The sequence below is a fragment of the Phyllostomus discolor genome, chromosome 5, assembly GCF_004126475.2.
Source record: "Phyllostomus discolor isolate MPI-MPIP mPhyDis1 chromosome 5, mPhyDis1.pri.v3, whole genome shotgun sequence".
Lineage (NCBI taxonomy): Eukaryota > Metazoa > Chordata > Mammalia > Chiroptera > Phyllostomidae > Phyllostomus > Phyllostomus discolor.
Genome location: NC_040907.2, coordinates 33,046,385 through 33,061,520, shown reverse-complemented (window position 1 = coordinate 33,061,520; position 15,136 = coordinate 33,046,385). Strand labels below are relative to the sequence as shown.

At 55.6% G+C, this 15,136-nt stretch overlaps 1 protein-coding gene across 1 annotated transcript; it reads right to left on the bottom strand.

The window, feature by feature from the left end:
* Positions 1-11,085: 11,085 nt before the first annotated feature.
* On the bottom strand, positions 11,086-14,595 carry FOXD2 (forkhead box D2). Its single transcript, XM_028513347.2, has one exon. It carries the CDS (start codon positions 13,639-13,641, stop codon positions 12,136-12,138), a length of 1,506 nt encoding a protein of 501 aa, XP_028369148.1. The 5' UTR covers positions 13,642-14,595; the 3' UTR covers positions 11,086-12,135.
* Positions 14,596-15,136: the final 541 nt, after the last annotated feature.

Genomic DNA, 15,136 nt, shown 5'->3' with positions numbered 1-15,136 from the left:
CCTCTCAGCTGAAATTAACTTTGGACTCACTTTTAGCTCTCTTGCATTCCCTTGCTCATAAAGGATGGGTGCCCACACTCAACCTTCTACTGTCAGAATGCTCCCCAATCTTCAAGGCCCAACTCTAAAGCCACTTCCTCCAGGAAGTCTCCTGTCCCTTCCCACCCCCTCTCCTGTCACAAAACTTATTGCCCCTGACCTAAAGCACCAAGAGCTAGCAACATCAGACTGTGAGTTTCTCCAGGGATAAGAAGCTGGATACTTCCCTTTCTTATCCCCTACCCTACACCCCACTCCTGTGATGAGCCCAGTCCAGGGGGGCCAGTAAAAGTGTGTTGCATGGGAGAAAGGTGGGTGGTCAGAGAACTACCTGAATCATCCCTGTCCCACCCTCGCCCCACCCCCAAGCCTGTTCCAGGTCCACACAAAGTATGCACATTTAAGAACAACACAGGGGTGGGCAAAGTGTTTACAGTTGTGAGTGTGTAAGAGTTTATTCTTGTATTATTTATTATAATTATTAACCCATTTTTGCCCACCCCTGTATATGATGGGGGAAGAAAAGGACAGAGTGGTGCTTTCCCACATTGGGCCTTAATTTCCTTTCCTGAGATTAGTTCTGCCCCAGCCTGGATTTTCATCCCATGTTGTCCTCTAGGTCTGTGTAGCCTGGGTAGCCAAGGAGATTGGAGGTCACAAAGGAGTTAACAACAAGATGAATCCTCTCCAACCCCAGTCAAAAGACACCTCCCTGGGTCCTAGCTGAGCCGGCCTCCTTTGTCTCACACCCTTGAAAGCCACTCCCTCTGCCCAGCCCTCCTTCCTCTGCCCCCCTGCCCCACCCCCACCAAACACTTGGACTGTCTGCCCTGGGGCAAGGATCACTCACCCTCTCTGTGCAGCTGTGGAAACCCCGGACAGCTGCTGCGCCAGGAAAAGCAAGAAGAGGGATGTTGCGGAAGGTGATTCTCCAGCCCCCTCCTGCAGAGGGCGTCTGCCAGCCCAAGCTCCGTTTGGATCGGAGATTAGAATGGATGTAACTGAGCTTGACTAAAGGCCCCCTCTCTCCCTCCAGGTTATCTTGCTACGGGGCTCAGGGTCCCCAGCCCCTGCCCTGGAAAATACTGTGCTTGCTCCCTGTCCTCTACCACATCTGGCACCAGAGGTTGTTATTGTTTTATTAAGGGTCAGACTTCTGAATAATATTAACTCCACTTGTCTTTGGGCAATGTGACCCACTTTTTTGGAGCACCTCCAAACACGTGGCTGATTTATTCACTCTCATGCCAGACCTTTGTGCCATGTTCTGAGGACAGACGGATTGATATATGGGATTCGAGTGTTGCCCTCAGGGAGCTCTCAGTCTGGTGCGGAGGGTGGAACAGTAAGAAAATAATACACCAGAGTAAATTCTTTAAAAGTGCCAGGTGGTATAGGAGCCCAGGAGTGAGACTCAAACCCACCCAAGGCTTGGCATGTAGGGGTCAGAGGGGATGGATGGATTCCCAGAGGAGGTGACACCCGTGTTGGTAGTGACCCAGTTAGAAAGGAGGAGAAGGGACAATCAAGTTCATGAACCATAGAATCATTGCTTCTTAGGCTCATCAAAGTATTGACTGGACTCCTGGCATTTTTCTTTTAATGAACAACTATTTATTGTGCCAGATGTCATGCTGGGTAAAAAGATCTCAGACACAGGAAGGCATTCCTAGCCCTGGCTCCCAGATGCCCCAGCCTCCACTGAATCAGTTCTCTAGGAATTCTCTCTCCCCACCTTCGGACACCTTCTAGACTTTGTAAACTTCTTGCCCCAGGGCTTTAGGGCATGCTCAGGCTTCTCCAGATGTCCCAGAACTGGCTTAAAGGGTCAGATGGGAGAGGGATGGAGCAGCGACCAGTGTGGGAGTGGAGGTAGGGAGCTCTGCTTCTGTGCCAGAGCTGGGGAACCTACCTCAGCACCAAAACTGTGCAGGTAAGTCTTGAAAACAAGAGCACATAGCCAACCCGGTTAGCCCACGCACTTACGGTTAGCACGGATCTTCCCGGGTCAGTTTAGGGGCACACCTGTTAACTCAGTGCTGGGCAAGCTCAGAGGTGGGTCGCCCCGTTGGCACAAGTCACCCTTTAACGCTAAGGAGGCCCGCTTTGGAAGGAGCGAGCTCTGCGTTGCAGAGTCGACCTCTAACAGAAGGCCAGACCCAGTGGGGTGGGGCGGGGTCACCTCGGTAGAGGCCTGTGAGCTCAGGGTACTTTGGGACCAGCGGCGCCCCCAGGTGGCTCTCCTGGGATCTGGATTGAGAGGGTTTCAGGAACCTAGGTCCTCACACCCTCCTCTGGGTGACGACACCAGGGAGGACTCAGGTCCTGGGCCTCGGTCCAGAATTGCTTCTGCTTCTGAATTTTCTTTGCATGCATGTCTGGGGCTTTCTCTGTTCATAGGATGTAATTTGGTGCATGAGCGCACCTGAGAGCGAGAATCATCCTTGCAGACGAAGGGACAAGTCACCTAGAAACGCCAGCCCCAGGGGAAGCTAAGACTGATCCCCGCCCTTTCCCTCCAGCCCTCCCCATACCTTTAGGTCCCTGTCTGCTAACTACTCACTTTGAGATTGGTGGTTCGTGCCCTCTCCCCGCCTTTGGGTACTTCGTGACACAACCTCACAAAAGCTTAAGTTCTCAGTTTGTCCTCAAATGGTGACACTCTTCCCCATTCCACATGGGGACTGTCCCCGCACAGCAGGACCACCACCTACACAGGTTCCAGTTCTCCAGCTCCTTTGAAGTGCCCTGTCTCACTTCCGCCTAAACAGTCGAACACTCCCAGGGCTTCCCAGAAAGGGGAGGGCGGAGCCTGGGAGAACGGGCTGCAGTAAAAGGGAGCTGGGGTAGAGGTTCCCTTTCACACTTCTAGCCAGCGTCCTCACCCATGCCACCCTAGCCCAGTGTCCGCACTGAGACACAACGGGTAGTGTGAGAGCTCAGCAGGCCACCAGGTGGCAACTCACCTTTATACTCACTCACCTTCACGCTCACCCGCATTCCCCATCTTTCACAAAGGAGACAAGTTCACTCAGAACCCAGGGACCAAGGCATCTGTGGAGACTTGGCCACCCTTCTATGGCCCTGCCAAGGGAGGAGAAATCCCCAAGCCTGGGGAGGAAGCCTCTTGGGTCCAGAAAGGAAAGAGCCAAGCTACCCCACCACCACTGTATGCAGTGGAAGCACTGAGGTGGCCACCTGGGTTGTGTCTCCAGAATCCCAGCCCGACCTGTGACAGGCAGGCCAGTACTGTCTTATCCTGCACCCTCACTGCAGAGAGAGCTGCGGAAGGAGTGAGAACTCTTCAGTAGGCTAGAGAAAGAAACTGTGAGAAGTCACTGACCCCTGACCTGGAAATCAAATCCAAGCTAACATATTCTAGCCCCATTTCTCAGATGGAGAAACTGAGGCTCAATGACATTGGGAAGTACTGGCCCAAAGTCAGTCTAGCAGCCTGACTAGATTCAGGAATACTTACCCCTTTTCTACCCCCAGTATTAGATAAGTAATCATCCTCAGGATGGGTGCTAAAATGAAAACCAAGGAAGGGGAAAGAGGCATCAAAGCACTGGAACCTTCTGGGGGTAAGTATAATTCAGAATTTTATGCTGTGTGCATGCACACACACACACACTGACCTACACCCCCATACCTCAGAGCCCCAGAAGCTTGACCAGCACACCTGGACACAGGAAGGAATGGCTCCAGCCAGAACAGCCTCAGGTTTAGATAGCCAGGATTTTCCTTCATTTATTCTCCACAGTGTGAAAGTTCTAGAGTTAGATGGGGCACCACAGAAAGCAAGGCTTGGAGTAGCCAGGTGAGCAGACTGGCTGACAGATCTGCCAACTCTTAGAAGCAGGGAGGGAGGGGTGCTGCTGCCCCGGACAACTGAAGGGAAAGAGACAATTTACTCACAAACTCGGACCATTCGGCCCCTCTTCATCACCCCTTCCTTGAAGCCAAGCTGGTGCCCAAACTTCTGTGTGGCCTGGGGCTGGGAGAGGGATTCAACCACCTTCCCTAGCTCAAGAACCCAGAGTAGCATGGGGCGCAAGATGCTACCGCTCACCCATTGTCCTCCCGACTGCCTGCCAAGCACCTCAACCACCTAAGAGCAACCCATTTTATGCCCTGATTTATCCAGATAATTGTCTGCTCTTTCACAGCTTGATCATTTTCCTCCTGTCCTGCCACTAGGAAGGAAGGAGGATTTGGGAGCATCCATAACCCAGACAACACTTGAGGTTTCCCTAGAGTACAAGGAGAGATGCTAAGTTTTTTATTTTCCTCAAAATATCTAGCCAAATGCTTTAAAGTTTAATGCTGGTACATAGAGGCTGCAGGCTCTAACTTTCAGTCTGTATCCTTCTGAGCAACTTTGGGCACACCCCTCCCTCACCCCTCCTCCATGCCTGTTTCCCCATCCTTTCAAAGTTAGTCTCAGAATCTTGCAAGGTCTAGTGTTACAAACTGCAGCCACCCTCTTGCTGCAGAATAGTTCACTGGGAATGGAAGGGAAGGCTCCAAAGCCCTCTAGGACTACCCACCAAGTCCCTCTGTGCAGTTGGGAAGAGAGAGTGCTCGCAGCACCTGCCAGGAGAGCAGGTCAGAGTCCAGATAACAGAGCCTCTTGGCCACTTTGGCACAACCTGGATCCATTCTGAACCCAAGGCAGGCTAAAGGGGCTGGACACCTGCAGGAAAGGGAACCATGGGAGGAGGCCAGCCTGCTCCACTAATGGCCAAGCCACTGTTCCCCTGAGTGACTTCACGGGGTGCTCTGAGTTCCCAGCTTTGTCTGCAGTGGGAAAGAAAGCAGGGAAAAATGGGCGGGTCCCAGTCTTCATTGAAAGAATAAGGGAAGAGGCTCAGAAATCAGGCCTCCTCCTCTTCATCCCTGCAGGGACTCATTTCTAACACTTTACCCTCCACACCCACAGCCTGCCAGCCTCTGCCCCAGCCAACTGAAGAAGAGAGGAGCACATTCTGGGGTTCACACTGGCACAGTCACAAACACACGTTAGCACAGAGTCACTCACATTCTCCCCCAACCACAGCCACCCCAAGACATTTACACATACCCGTCTCCCCTCACACGCGGACATACACAAGGCTGCAGACCCTCAAATACCCAAAGGCACACACACACCTACGGCCTGTGATACCTGGAAATTTCATCATGAAGTGGAAACCTGCCACCATTAACCCTTCAAACACCAAACATTTTTTTTACCTCAAAGATGGTGATGATCACTTCTTTTGCTTTTGCCTCAGTTTTCAATGCCAGAGTTAGACTGTGTGTAATGACACTAAGCAGATGTTCACTGCTCATACCTCCAGTACAATGCCCAGCACACAGTAGGTGCCCAATAAATATTTGTGGATGGAAGGAAGGAGCCAGAGAGGAAAGAGCTCTGCAGGGCTGGTGGCAAATTAACTGGCCTGCGTTTGAACCTTCCTAGGTAGTTCAGACAGGAAACTGCTGGGCACAGACAGCCGTGATGCTGGCAGCACACTGCTCAGGTGGTCAACAGACAAACGGAGGGGCTCAGCTGCGAAGTGCAGGCCAGAGGCCAGAGTGACTGCCTGGGGCTATCAGAGCCCAGAAGCTGCCTGGCAGTCCCTCTGCCCTTGAATTGCTATATCGAAGACCCTGGGTTTGCAGAAGGACACTCGGAACGATCCTCCAGGGCCTCCACAAAGCGTTACTAGCTTGAGGCGCCCGAATGTGAGAAGCTGAACACACAGCCTGCCCACCAGCGACTCCAGCCCTGGGATCCAAGTCCTTGTACTGACGACGGCCCAGGTCCTTGGATCCCGTCTCCTGCTCCGCAACCGAATGGCTGTGTGATCTGAATTTGGTTTCTTCCGCTCCAAAGCAGAAAGTGGACTGGTTAGTCTTCAAGCACCTCTAAGCTGCTGCCATCTGGGCCTGACTGACGCTAATTTAAGTGATAACCTCACCCACCGCCCAGTTTGACTGGGGTGACTTGGAGTAAGTGGAAATAGTTCAGAAAGATTGGGTCATTTGCGTGGAACTCGCCATTGAGATGCGAACCCACTGCGCCCAAGGGAAGAAGCAGCACGGAGAGCAATGATGGGGTGTGGGGGCTGCTCTCCCCAGATCCGCTGGGACCCGCACATCTGCATCTGAATGGGATGGGGCATCTAAGCAAGGAGTCCGAACACCTGCTGCGGGGAAAGGGGGAGAGAGCGAGGCCCCTTTGTAAGCAGCCCCGCGAATTAATTCGGACAATAAACCCTACTCCTGTACCCTCAGCGACCCCCTACCCTGACACACACACACTGGCCGTGTCAGCACGGATCATCTGAAATACGCTTTTCAAGGCCGACGTGATTTTTACAGATCAAAGAAACGAATTTAAATGCCCCCCCGCCCCAATAATTCTTCCTTTTCAGTCCTAAAATCCATGCAACCGCAATCCCGAAGATACTTCTAACTGCACACACAGAAATGCCCGGGAGGTGAGACCAGCCTGCGGTGATTTTCCAACAGCCAGAAACGAGCAGAGAGTACCAAGGCCCTGGCTCCCCCCCGCCAAAACGCGCGGGGCCCCTGTAGTAACAGCTGCGCGCCACTCGCCTGCCGCCCGTGTCTGTGGGGTTTGCCGCGCACGAGTCAGAGCCGCAAGTATCAAGACAGCTGGGTTGGGGGAAGGGGAGGACGGGACCTGTCAAGACCCCGAGCCTATGGAACACCTCCAGGTGACGAAACTGCCGAGAGGAAGCTGGCGTGGTGGTGAGGAGGGCACGCGGCGCAGACGCCTGCCGCGCGGAGAAAGGCAAAGGCACAGACAGCCAGCGACTTCCGCGCAGAGTCCGTTTGGAGCGAAAAGAGAGCTCTCCACAGAAACCCACGACTCAGAGCGGGGAGCCGAGTGAGGGTCGGATGCGACCTCCCAGGGATTGTCGCCCAATCCATCCCGGGGGCGAAGACACCGGAGACACCCGCCTTCTTAGCGCAGCAGTCCGAAGCCTCTGGGCCTCTGAAGGGGCCGCAGCCTCGCGCCCGCAGCGCCGGCTCGGCTACCAAAGGAGGCGGTGCCCGCTCCGCCCCGCGCCGCGCCCACTAGCTGGAGGAAAACTTCGTTCCGAAACCAGAGCTGGGAAGCCCTGTCCCTCCTACAAGCTTTTTCTGTTGGTGCGTGTCTATGCCGACCTTAAAGAACAGAGTAATTCCGCTCCAAAACTCCAACATGTTTTGCTCTCAAGTGCTCTGACGAACATAAAGCTTAGGAGGCTTAATTATCCTGCATGACCTCTGTCCACCTCTAGTCCCCTTTCACTGTTTCTCCAGAAATCTCAGAGCACCAGTCCCGGGGGACAAACGTGAGCTGGGGCTCATCATTCTGGACGGTTCTTCTGGACACATCTCTAGGTCCCAGCCTACCCAACCTTTTGAACCACGTATCCAAATAATTTAGGCGCAAACCCAAACTCTCCTTGCTTCTCTTTGGCCAGATGAGCAGGGTTTGAATTAAATCCTGAATCTGGTCCGTAAAGACCCAATGCAAGCTGCCTCCTCCCATCTCCCCCTAAGCTCAAAATCCTACGAGGCAGGGTCCACACTCAAAATCTTTTCTCCCTTTCTTCTGCAAGGTCCCTCGTTTAAACAGCGTCGGCGCCTTTATTCGCCTGACCCGATGCGGAGGAAAACCGGCCTGATCAGTCATTGTCTGGTCCGCGACCGCCCCCACCACGGCCGCAATCAGTGTCACAAAACGCCCCTTTCAACAGATTCCAAACCCTCTTCACCCGGGCTCACCGAGCCTTCAACTTCATTAAGTGCGCGCTGCGGCAGCGCTGGAGGAGGCGAAGTTTAAATAAACCCGAGAGGAAAAAGGAGGAGGGGTGGGCTGGGGAGAGTTGCTAGTCGAAGGGGAGAGAGTGAAGTATTTTTGAAAGAGGAAAAAAGTCATCGGGGAAAGCGCTTTGTAACCACGAAGACGCGCCTGCTGTGGCGAGAACAAATTGGATATGGAGGGGAAGTGTCCTCCCCCAGCTCGACTGGAGCTCCTGGGTGGTCCGGGGTGCCCCAAGAGAAAGAAAGATGGGGAAGAATCGGCGGAGAAAAGAATTAACCACTTTAATTGCGCTGCAAGAGAGAAGTGGGCAGGAGAGGCTCACTGATGTGCCTTGATCACCCAAACCAAATATCCTCCAATAAAATAAAATAAAACAAAACAAAATAAAATAACTGCCCTTAGCCGTAGCTGGAAGAATATCAAAGTTTGAGAATCAAAGCTGTTCTCAGAAAGTAAATCTACAAGATTGGGGAAATTGTGCCCGGAAAGACCCCCCTCCCCCTTCCTGGGGCCTGGGGCCTCCCGGCTCCGGATGAAAAGGAATGAAATTGAACGAAATTGAACGAAATGAAGTGAAATTGACCAGTGAAATTCGCCAATTTTCTTCCCCTTTAAACTGCCCGCTCTCGGTAGCACTCTGCGAACCCCAAGCCGATTTTGTAGCTTTTTTTTTCTCACTTCGAGAGATGAAGGTGTGCCCTGGATATTTTCTTATTATTGTCACCGATTATTGGGGCCTGTGGGGGCAGAGGCTCAGCTATCTTCCACCCAGATGGTGGGGGAGCACACAGGAGCCACTGGAGATGGGATGGCCTATTTCTCCTCCCCCCCCCCACCCCAGGCTAGCCTCCTAAGAAAGCCACCTCACCCTGAACACCAAACCTGTGCACCCACAGGGTGGGAGGGAGCCATCTACAGAGCCCCTCTGGTCTGGAAGGGATGAGTAGCCAGAGGACTCTACCAGAAAAATCTGAAATCCCCTCCTTGCCCCTCCCTACAGTCCAGGTCTCAGATAGGTCTTTGCCTGCTCCTAATTAGTAAGTTCCTGGCCCACACAACCTAAAGGGGTCCCAAATTCCAAACACCTTCCCTCTCCCCTGCCTTCAGCATGCAGATCTCCCAACGATTCTTTTTCTGATGTTTTCCAAGACCAGTTGGGCATCGGTGGCTTCTTTCTGGACCCCAGACCTCTGCCATAATTATATCTGGCCTATAACAGGCCCTCTTCGCTCGGGGGAAACTTAGGTCTGAGTTATGGGTCTGAAGTTCCAAGCTACCTAGAAGCCCCTGAAAGGGTGTGTCTCACTCCTCCCCAGTCCTCTCATTTCTACGTTTTCCTGATATGGACGCACTCCCTGATACACACATAAACACTAAGCAATACACTCAGAAAAACTCACAGACGCTTTCACAAAGACACATCGAAGAATCCGGAAGGATTTGCTGCTTCTCCTGCAAGCAGCAGTTGTGGAAGCTTCTCATGTACCCGCCATCAGATGTGAATTCTGACTGCCTTAATTTTCTCTGTTCTAAAGAGGAAAAACCAATTGATAAGACTTACTTGAAGCTCCAACCTAATATCTGGGAGTGATATATTTGTGGTAGATGAGATGACGTGAGCCACAGAATGTTTTATTGTGGGCAAACACACGGTCATGTTCAACCTTCCTCAAGTGAAAAGAAATGAAGGCAAACTGAGCAAAGGCAGTCACCAAGGGGCCAGCCAGAGACCATAAACCTGGTATCAACAGACATTCCCTCTCTATACCATTGAATGTAGCCTTACGTCTCCGGATGGTTTGATAACACCATGGCCCTCAGTATTCATCCTCCCTCCACTTCTCAGTCTCTCAAGAAGATGGACGAGAGTGTACCTCACCTCTGGCAGAGGGGTTAATTTTACCAGATACCTAGCACCTTGTCTCTCCACTGGGGAAGGGGCTGAGAGACCCAGCAGTCCCAACCACTCTCCCTCAGCCCGGTGCAGTCTTCCCACCCTGTTCTGACCCTCTTCTGAGAGGGCACTCCGTCATCTTCCCCCTCCTTCTTTCCTACTATTGCTAATGCCTGGGAATCTGGTTCAAGAAACCTGTATGGCTTCTCCCTGCCTTCCGCTCTCAAATTCTCTACATCTGCCTTCTTCCTTCTCTGTCCCTCACCTCCCAATCATTGCCCTCTGCATGCGTCTATTTTCTGTGAAGGCTAAATTCCCTCTTCTGCACCTCTGAATCACTCCTTCTCTCCTATGACCTCAGTTGAAGGTACAGAGAAAAGAGCTACAAAGTAACCACCTTTGTTTCACCCAAAGCATCTCTTCAAACCCAAGGTCTTGCAAGTCTGGACACTGGGAGGTCCGGGCACAGGCATCAAGCTGGAAGCTTCAAACAGCTTATGGAAGACACTAGCCAGTCCAATGACTTTGCCCTCAAGCAATAGGTTCTGACTATGAGCACGGCTCAAGGGTTGGGGAGGTTTTCCCTAACAGAGTAGGACTACACTGACCCTCTCCTTTAGCCTATAGCCACCTCAGACTGGAAAAGAGAGGAGTTTCACAGTCCCCAGTTCAAGCCTTTTATGCCAACTGTTCCGTCGTCATGTGGGGCAGGAGTACATCAATGAAGATTCTACAGTGGCAACAGAAATCTCACTCCTTTTAGGAACACAGGAAGAGACAGTCACAGACACTCACATAAATTAAAACACTGACACCTGACATACATCTCACCCCCCCAAAAGGACAACAAGGCAACCCAGACAAACAAACACAAATCACAAGCTCCATAAAAGCCCCCTGTGCATAGGAGCACACTAAAAATGCATCAAGAGACACAGACATTCAAATGCCACTTAATCAGTGTAGTGTCCATGAGTACTGGGCACCCAGATCTGCCCAGCCCATGCTTAAGTCTGAACTTGAAGGAGATGAGACTCCCCAGGTGCCTTTGAAACAAAACCTCTCTGCAAAACTCCAGGCAGAAACCTTCCTGGACCAGAGCAAAAATGAAAGTGCTGGATGGGTCACAGGCCTCCCAGAGCTCTGAACAGCAATGGCCAATGCCACAGTTTCCCCCTATACCAAGTAAGCCCATGCCCTCCTCTGCCTGCCTGGGCTGCCCAGGGCCCTTCCTCAGTCCACCTCTGCCCAGAAGCTGGGGCTGTCCGGGAGAGCCCCGACTAGGTAAAAATGGGAGTGCAGGCAAGCAGACAGCGCTGGTGACTGCTGGAGTTCACATACATTTATTCAATTGACACCAATGGGGACTGGGGGAAGACAGATTTTTCTTTTCTTCCACACAAACCATCAGATGATTTTACAGAATCTCCCCACAGTGGAGAATTCTAAATCAACGCACACCCAGTGGACAGAGAATGCAGATAGCAGCCCGCTGTACAGATATTTACACATAATTACAGGACCCCCTGCCACAGGATGTGCCCTGGCCCACCCCACCCCCACCTCTCCAGTCCCTGACCCAGACCCTCCTCTCCCACCCCAAACTCATTGCCTTAGCTACAATAAATATCCCAGGGCCTGGGGCAGAGCAGAACGCTGACAGGGCTGCTGGCCCTGGTTGGCTGGACCCAGCCGGCCACGAGAAAGAGGAAAAGTTCCTTCAAAAGCACCCCAACACAAAAGAGGAAGGATGTTTTCCAACGGAGTGGAATCCAGGGTTTCCGCAGGGATTGCGGAAGCCCCTCATTTCACCTCTCGGTTCAGCTTCACCTGTGTAGACACAGCTTTAGGCTTCAGAGAGAACGAACTCCCTTGAAGAAAGGCAAAGGGGAAAAAGTTGAATTTTTCTTTTAAGCACGAAGCAGGTAGTAGGTGTCTTTAAATTATAATATTGGGTAGGCAGGGCCTCAAAGTCGGGGAAGAAGTGGAGGAGAGATAAAGACCTCTCTGCGCAGTCGGTGTTTCAGGCAGTATCCGCAGGGCCTGGGAGGGCACCGGGGAAAGCATTCTTCCCGGCCTGCCAGGAGCGCAGAGGCTGGGAAAATGCGAAGACTTCCCCCTCCCCTCTTACTGCTCAAACTGGAATGGGATCTTAGCTTGCGACCTCGTTGCGCAGACCCGGGCCTCTCCCTGAGCGATGGAGCCCGCTTCGTCCCAACAATCGCCGAGATTCTGAGCGTGGAGCCAAGTCACGCGCAGGCCCAAGGTCTGGAGACTCTTCATAAATACAGACTCCCTGAGTTCCGCTGGGGCCGCAGGAGCTCTCGGGAGAGGCTGAGGAGTACGGGCCTAAATGGCCCTGAGCCTGACGCGGTCAGAAGTGGCAGCCACTGAGACCAGCAACTTTGCCGGCAAACGGGGGCCCTGAGGACAGGAGGGAGTCCCCGGGGTGCGAGAGGCGGATGTGGCTGGCCACTGGAGCCAGAGCCGGGGCAGTCAGCATGGCCAAGACTTGGGCTTGACCTCCAGGACCGGCCGCCGCCGCTGCGGCGAACGGTGATGCCGGCGAGCCCTCGCCTCCGCCCGGGGGTGCTGCCCCGCCGCCACCGTGGCCCATGATGTGGTCTATAGAGAAGGAAGGCCTCTGCCCGGCCCCGGCACCCCCAGCGCCCGCACCACCGCCCGTGTCTGTCTTGAGGCCCTGACGCAGGAGTGCGGTGGACAGACCGGCCGCTGTGCCAGCTGCGGGAGGGCTCAGTGACGCGGGGTAGAAAGCTTTGGCGCAGCCCAGCTCTGCGCCCAGGAAGGCGGGCAGGCCAGCGGGGCCCGAGCCCGGGCCGGACCCTGTGCCAGGGGCAGGCGCAGGGGCCGGAGCCGAGGCTGCGCCCGCGAACACAGAGGCCGTCGGAGGTCCTGGTGGAGGCGCAGCGGCACGACCTGTGGGGACGGACAACTGGCAAGGCGCAGCAGCGGCCGCGGCAGCGAAAGCGAAGGCGTGTGGGTGTGAGTGCGGATGCGGGGTCGGGCCTGGAGGGGGGGCGCCGTAGGCAGGGAGCGCCAACCCGTAGCTGTAACCGTAGGCGCCGTAAGCGGCGAAGCCTGGCAGGAAGGCGCCCGGGTCCCCAGCCGCCGCAGCGCCCCCACGCAACAGTAGCTCTGGGTGAGGGTGTGTGTGTGGATGCGGCGGCGGTAGAGGCTGCCGCTTGAAGCGCTTGCGGCGCCGCAGGAAACTGCCGTTGTCGAACATGTCGGCAGACTCCGGGTCCAGCGTCCAGTAGTTTCCCTTGCCCGGGTTGCCTGGTTCGCGGGGGATCTTGACGAAACAGTCGTTAAGGGAGAGGTTGTGGCGGATGCTGTTCTGCCAGGCGGGGAACTTCTCCCGGTAGTAGGGGAAGCGACCGCTAATGAACTCGCAGATCTCGCTCAGCGTCAGGCGCTTCTTGGGGCTCTGCAGGATGGCCATGGTGATGAGCGCGATGTACGAGTAGGGTGGCTTCACCAGCGGGCTCCGCGTTGCCGCGCCCCCCGACGGCGGTCCGGGTCCCGGCCCCGCCGCGCTCCGGGCCGCCGCTGCGCCTGACCCAGGGCTTCCCGCTGCGGCCGCCGCCCCCCGCGGTGCTAGAGCGCGGGGCTCGCCGTCAGAGCAGCCGCCCGACTCCTCTTCCTCAGCTGCGTCCCCCTCGGCTTCCTGCGAGGGAGGCTCCGGGCCGTGCGGGAGCACGTCCCGCGGGACCCGGGGCCCGGGGCGGGCCAGTAGTTCTCCCCCACCGCTGCTGCCCCCGCCGCCGCCCACCACGTCTATGTCTGCGTCCGTCTCGGACAGAGCGGCCGGGGAGCTCTCGGAGGACATGATCTCGCAGCAGCAGCTGCCCAGGGTCATGGTGCCGCCGCCGCCACCGCCGTTCTCGGCTCCGCTCCGGCCGCGGCTCGGGCTCCGCCGCGCTGCCTCTAGGGCGAGTGTGTTTTGCGCGCGGGCGGGGAAGGGGCGGGGGACTGAGGCGGGTCGGGAGGGGTTCCCCCAGCTCTGCAGCGCCCCCTCGTGGCGTAACTCGGCCGCTCTCACCTCTGGGCGAGCACCCAACTGGCTGCTCTCTCCGCTGCCCCGGGAGCCCTAGCCGGGGCCTGCCCCCGGAAGGAGCTGAGGCCTCCTCCCGCACTGACCAGTCTCGGGCCCCGGGCCCCCCGGGTTGTGGGGAGGGGAGGGTCGGAGAATTCGTCCCTCCCGCCCAGCGGCTGCCTAAGCGGAAGAGCGCGAGCCTGGGGCGGAGCTCCTAGGGTGGGGCGGGGCGGGAGGCAGCGGGCGGAGTGGCTCCGCGGAGGGCCCCGGCGGGAACAAACAACCGCGGCAGCAGGAGCTCTACTTCCCCGGGAGGCAAGTCCTCATCTTTTCCGCAAACCCCACAAGTGCTCCGTTCCCAGGAGCCGCTACCTTCAGTGGGCTCAGCCCCTGTATGTTAAGGTTCACATGGGCGCCAACCAGAGCTGGGAGAAATAGCGACAGCCCCCACCCCATCGTCTATCCCCACTGCAGCGCTGGGCCACCGAGGTCGAAACGCAGTTGAAGTGCGAAGGGAGCCTGAGACTCCGGGACAAACGCCGCAGGAGCGGGGCCCGCCAGATCCTGAGCGGCTTCCGGCCCAAGGGGAGACGTACTTGAGTAATCGCGAGGAGCAAACTTGGAGCTCTCCACCTCGGGCCTCGGAGAGGTGAGAGATTCCGACTGCTCCCCTCCCTCTCCTACAAGGCTTGGACCCGGTTGCCATCCCCCCTTGCCCCGTTTCTGGACTCCAGACCGGAGAGTGTGCGCCACAGACCCGGGGAGTGCGCCGCCTGCCCGTCACTCCCGCCCCGAAGCTTCGGTGCCGCGCCCGCATTCTGCGAGCGCGGTCCGACCCATCGCTCCGAGTTTGCCTGCACTCAGACCCTTTTCTGTCTCAATATCTGTTTGTCTCAGGCTCTGTGATTCTTTGTCTTTCTCGTGCTCGGTGAATCCTTGTCTTCGTTTCCTGTGGAAACCCTGCATTTGCTTGGATGTCTGTTAGTGGGTCTAGGAACCCCTCGCTCTGTTTTCCTCTCTTCCCCACGCCCTGACTCACGGAAGGGCTGCCCCCCAACTTTCTGGCCGGACTTGTAGGCTCTATAGACGGACAGCAGGACTCCCACGGAGACCTCCCCCAGCGAGTCTGTCTTCAGCCCTGGGCCATTATTGCCTTCATCTCTCAGAATCCTGAGCACACAGGTCAGTCCTGTGTCCTTGTACTACTGCCGGGTTCCTTCCCATCTCATTAGGCCTCTTTCTTCGCTGGTCTCTCTCTAGGAACCCAGCAACGGGCAGCACCAGCTCAGACTGGGCTCGCCTCAACCAGGGTGAAAGG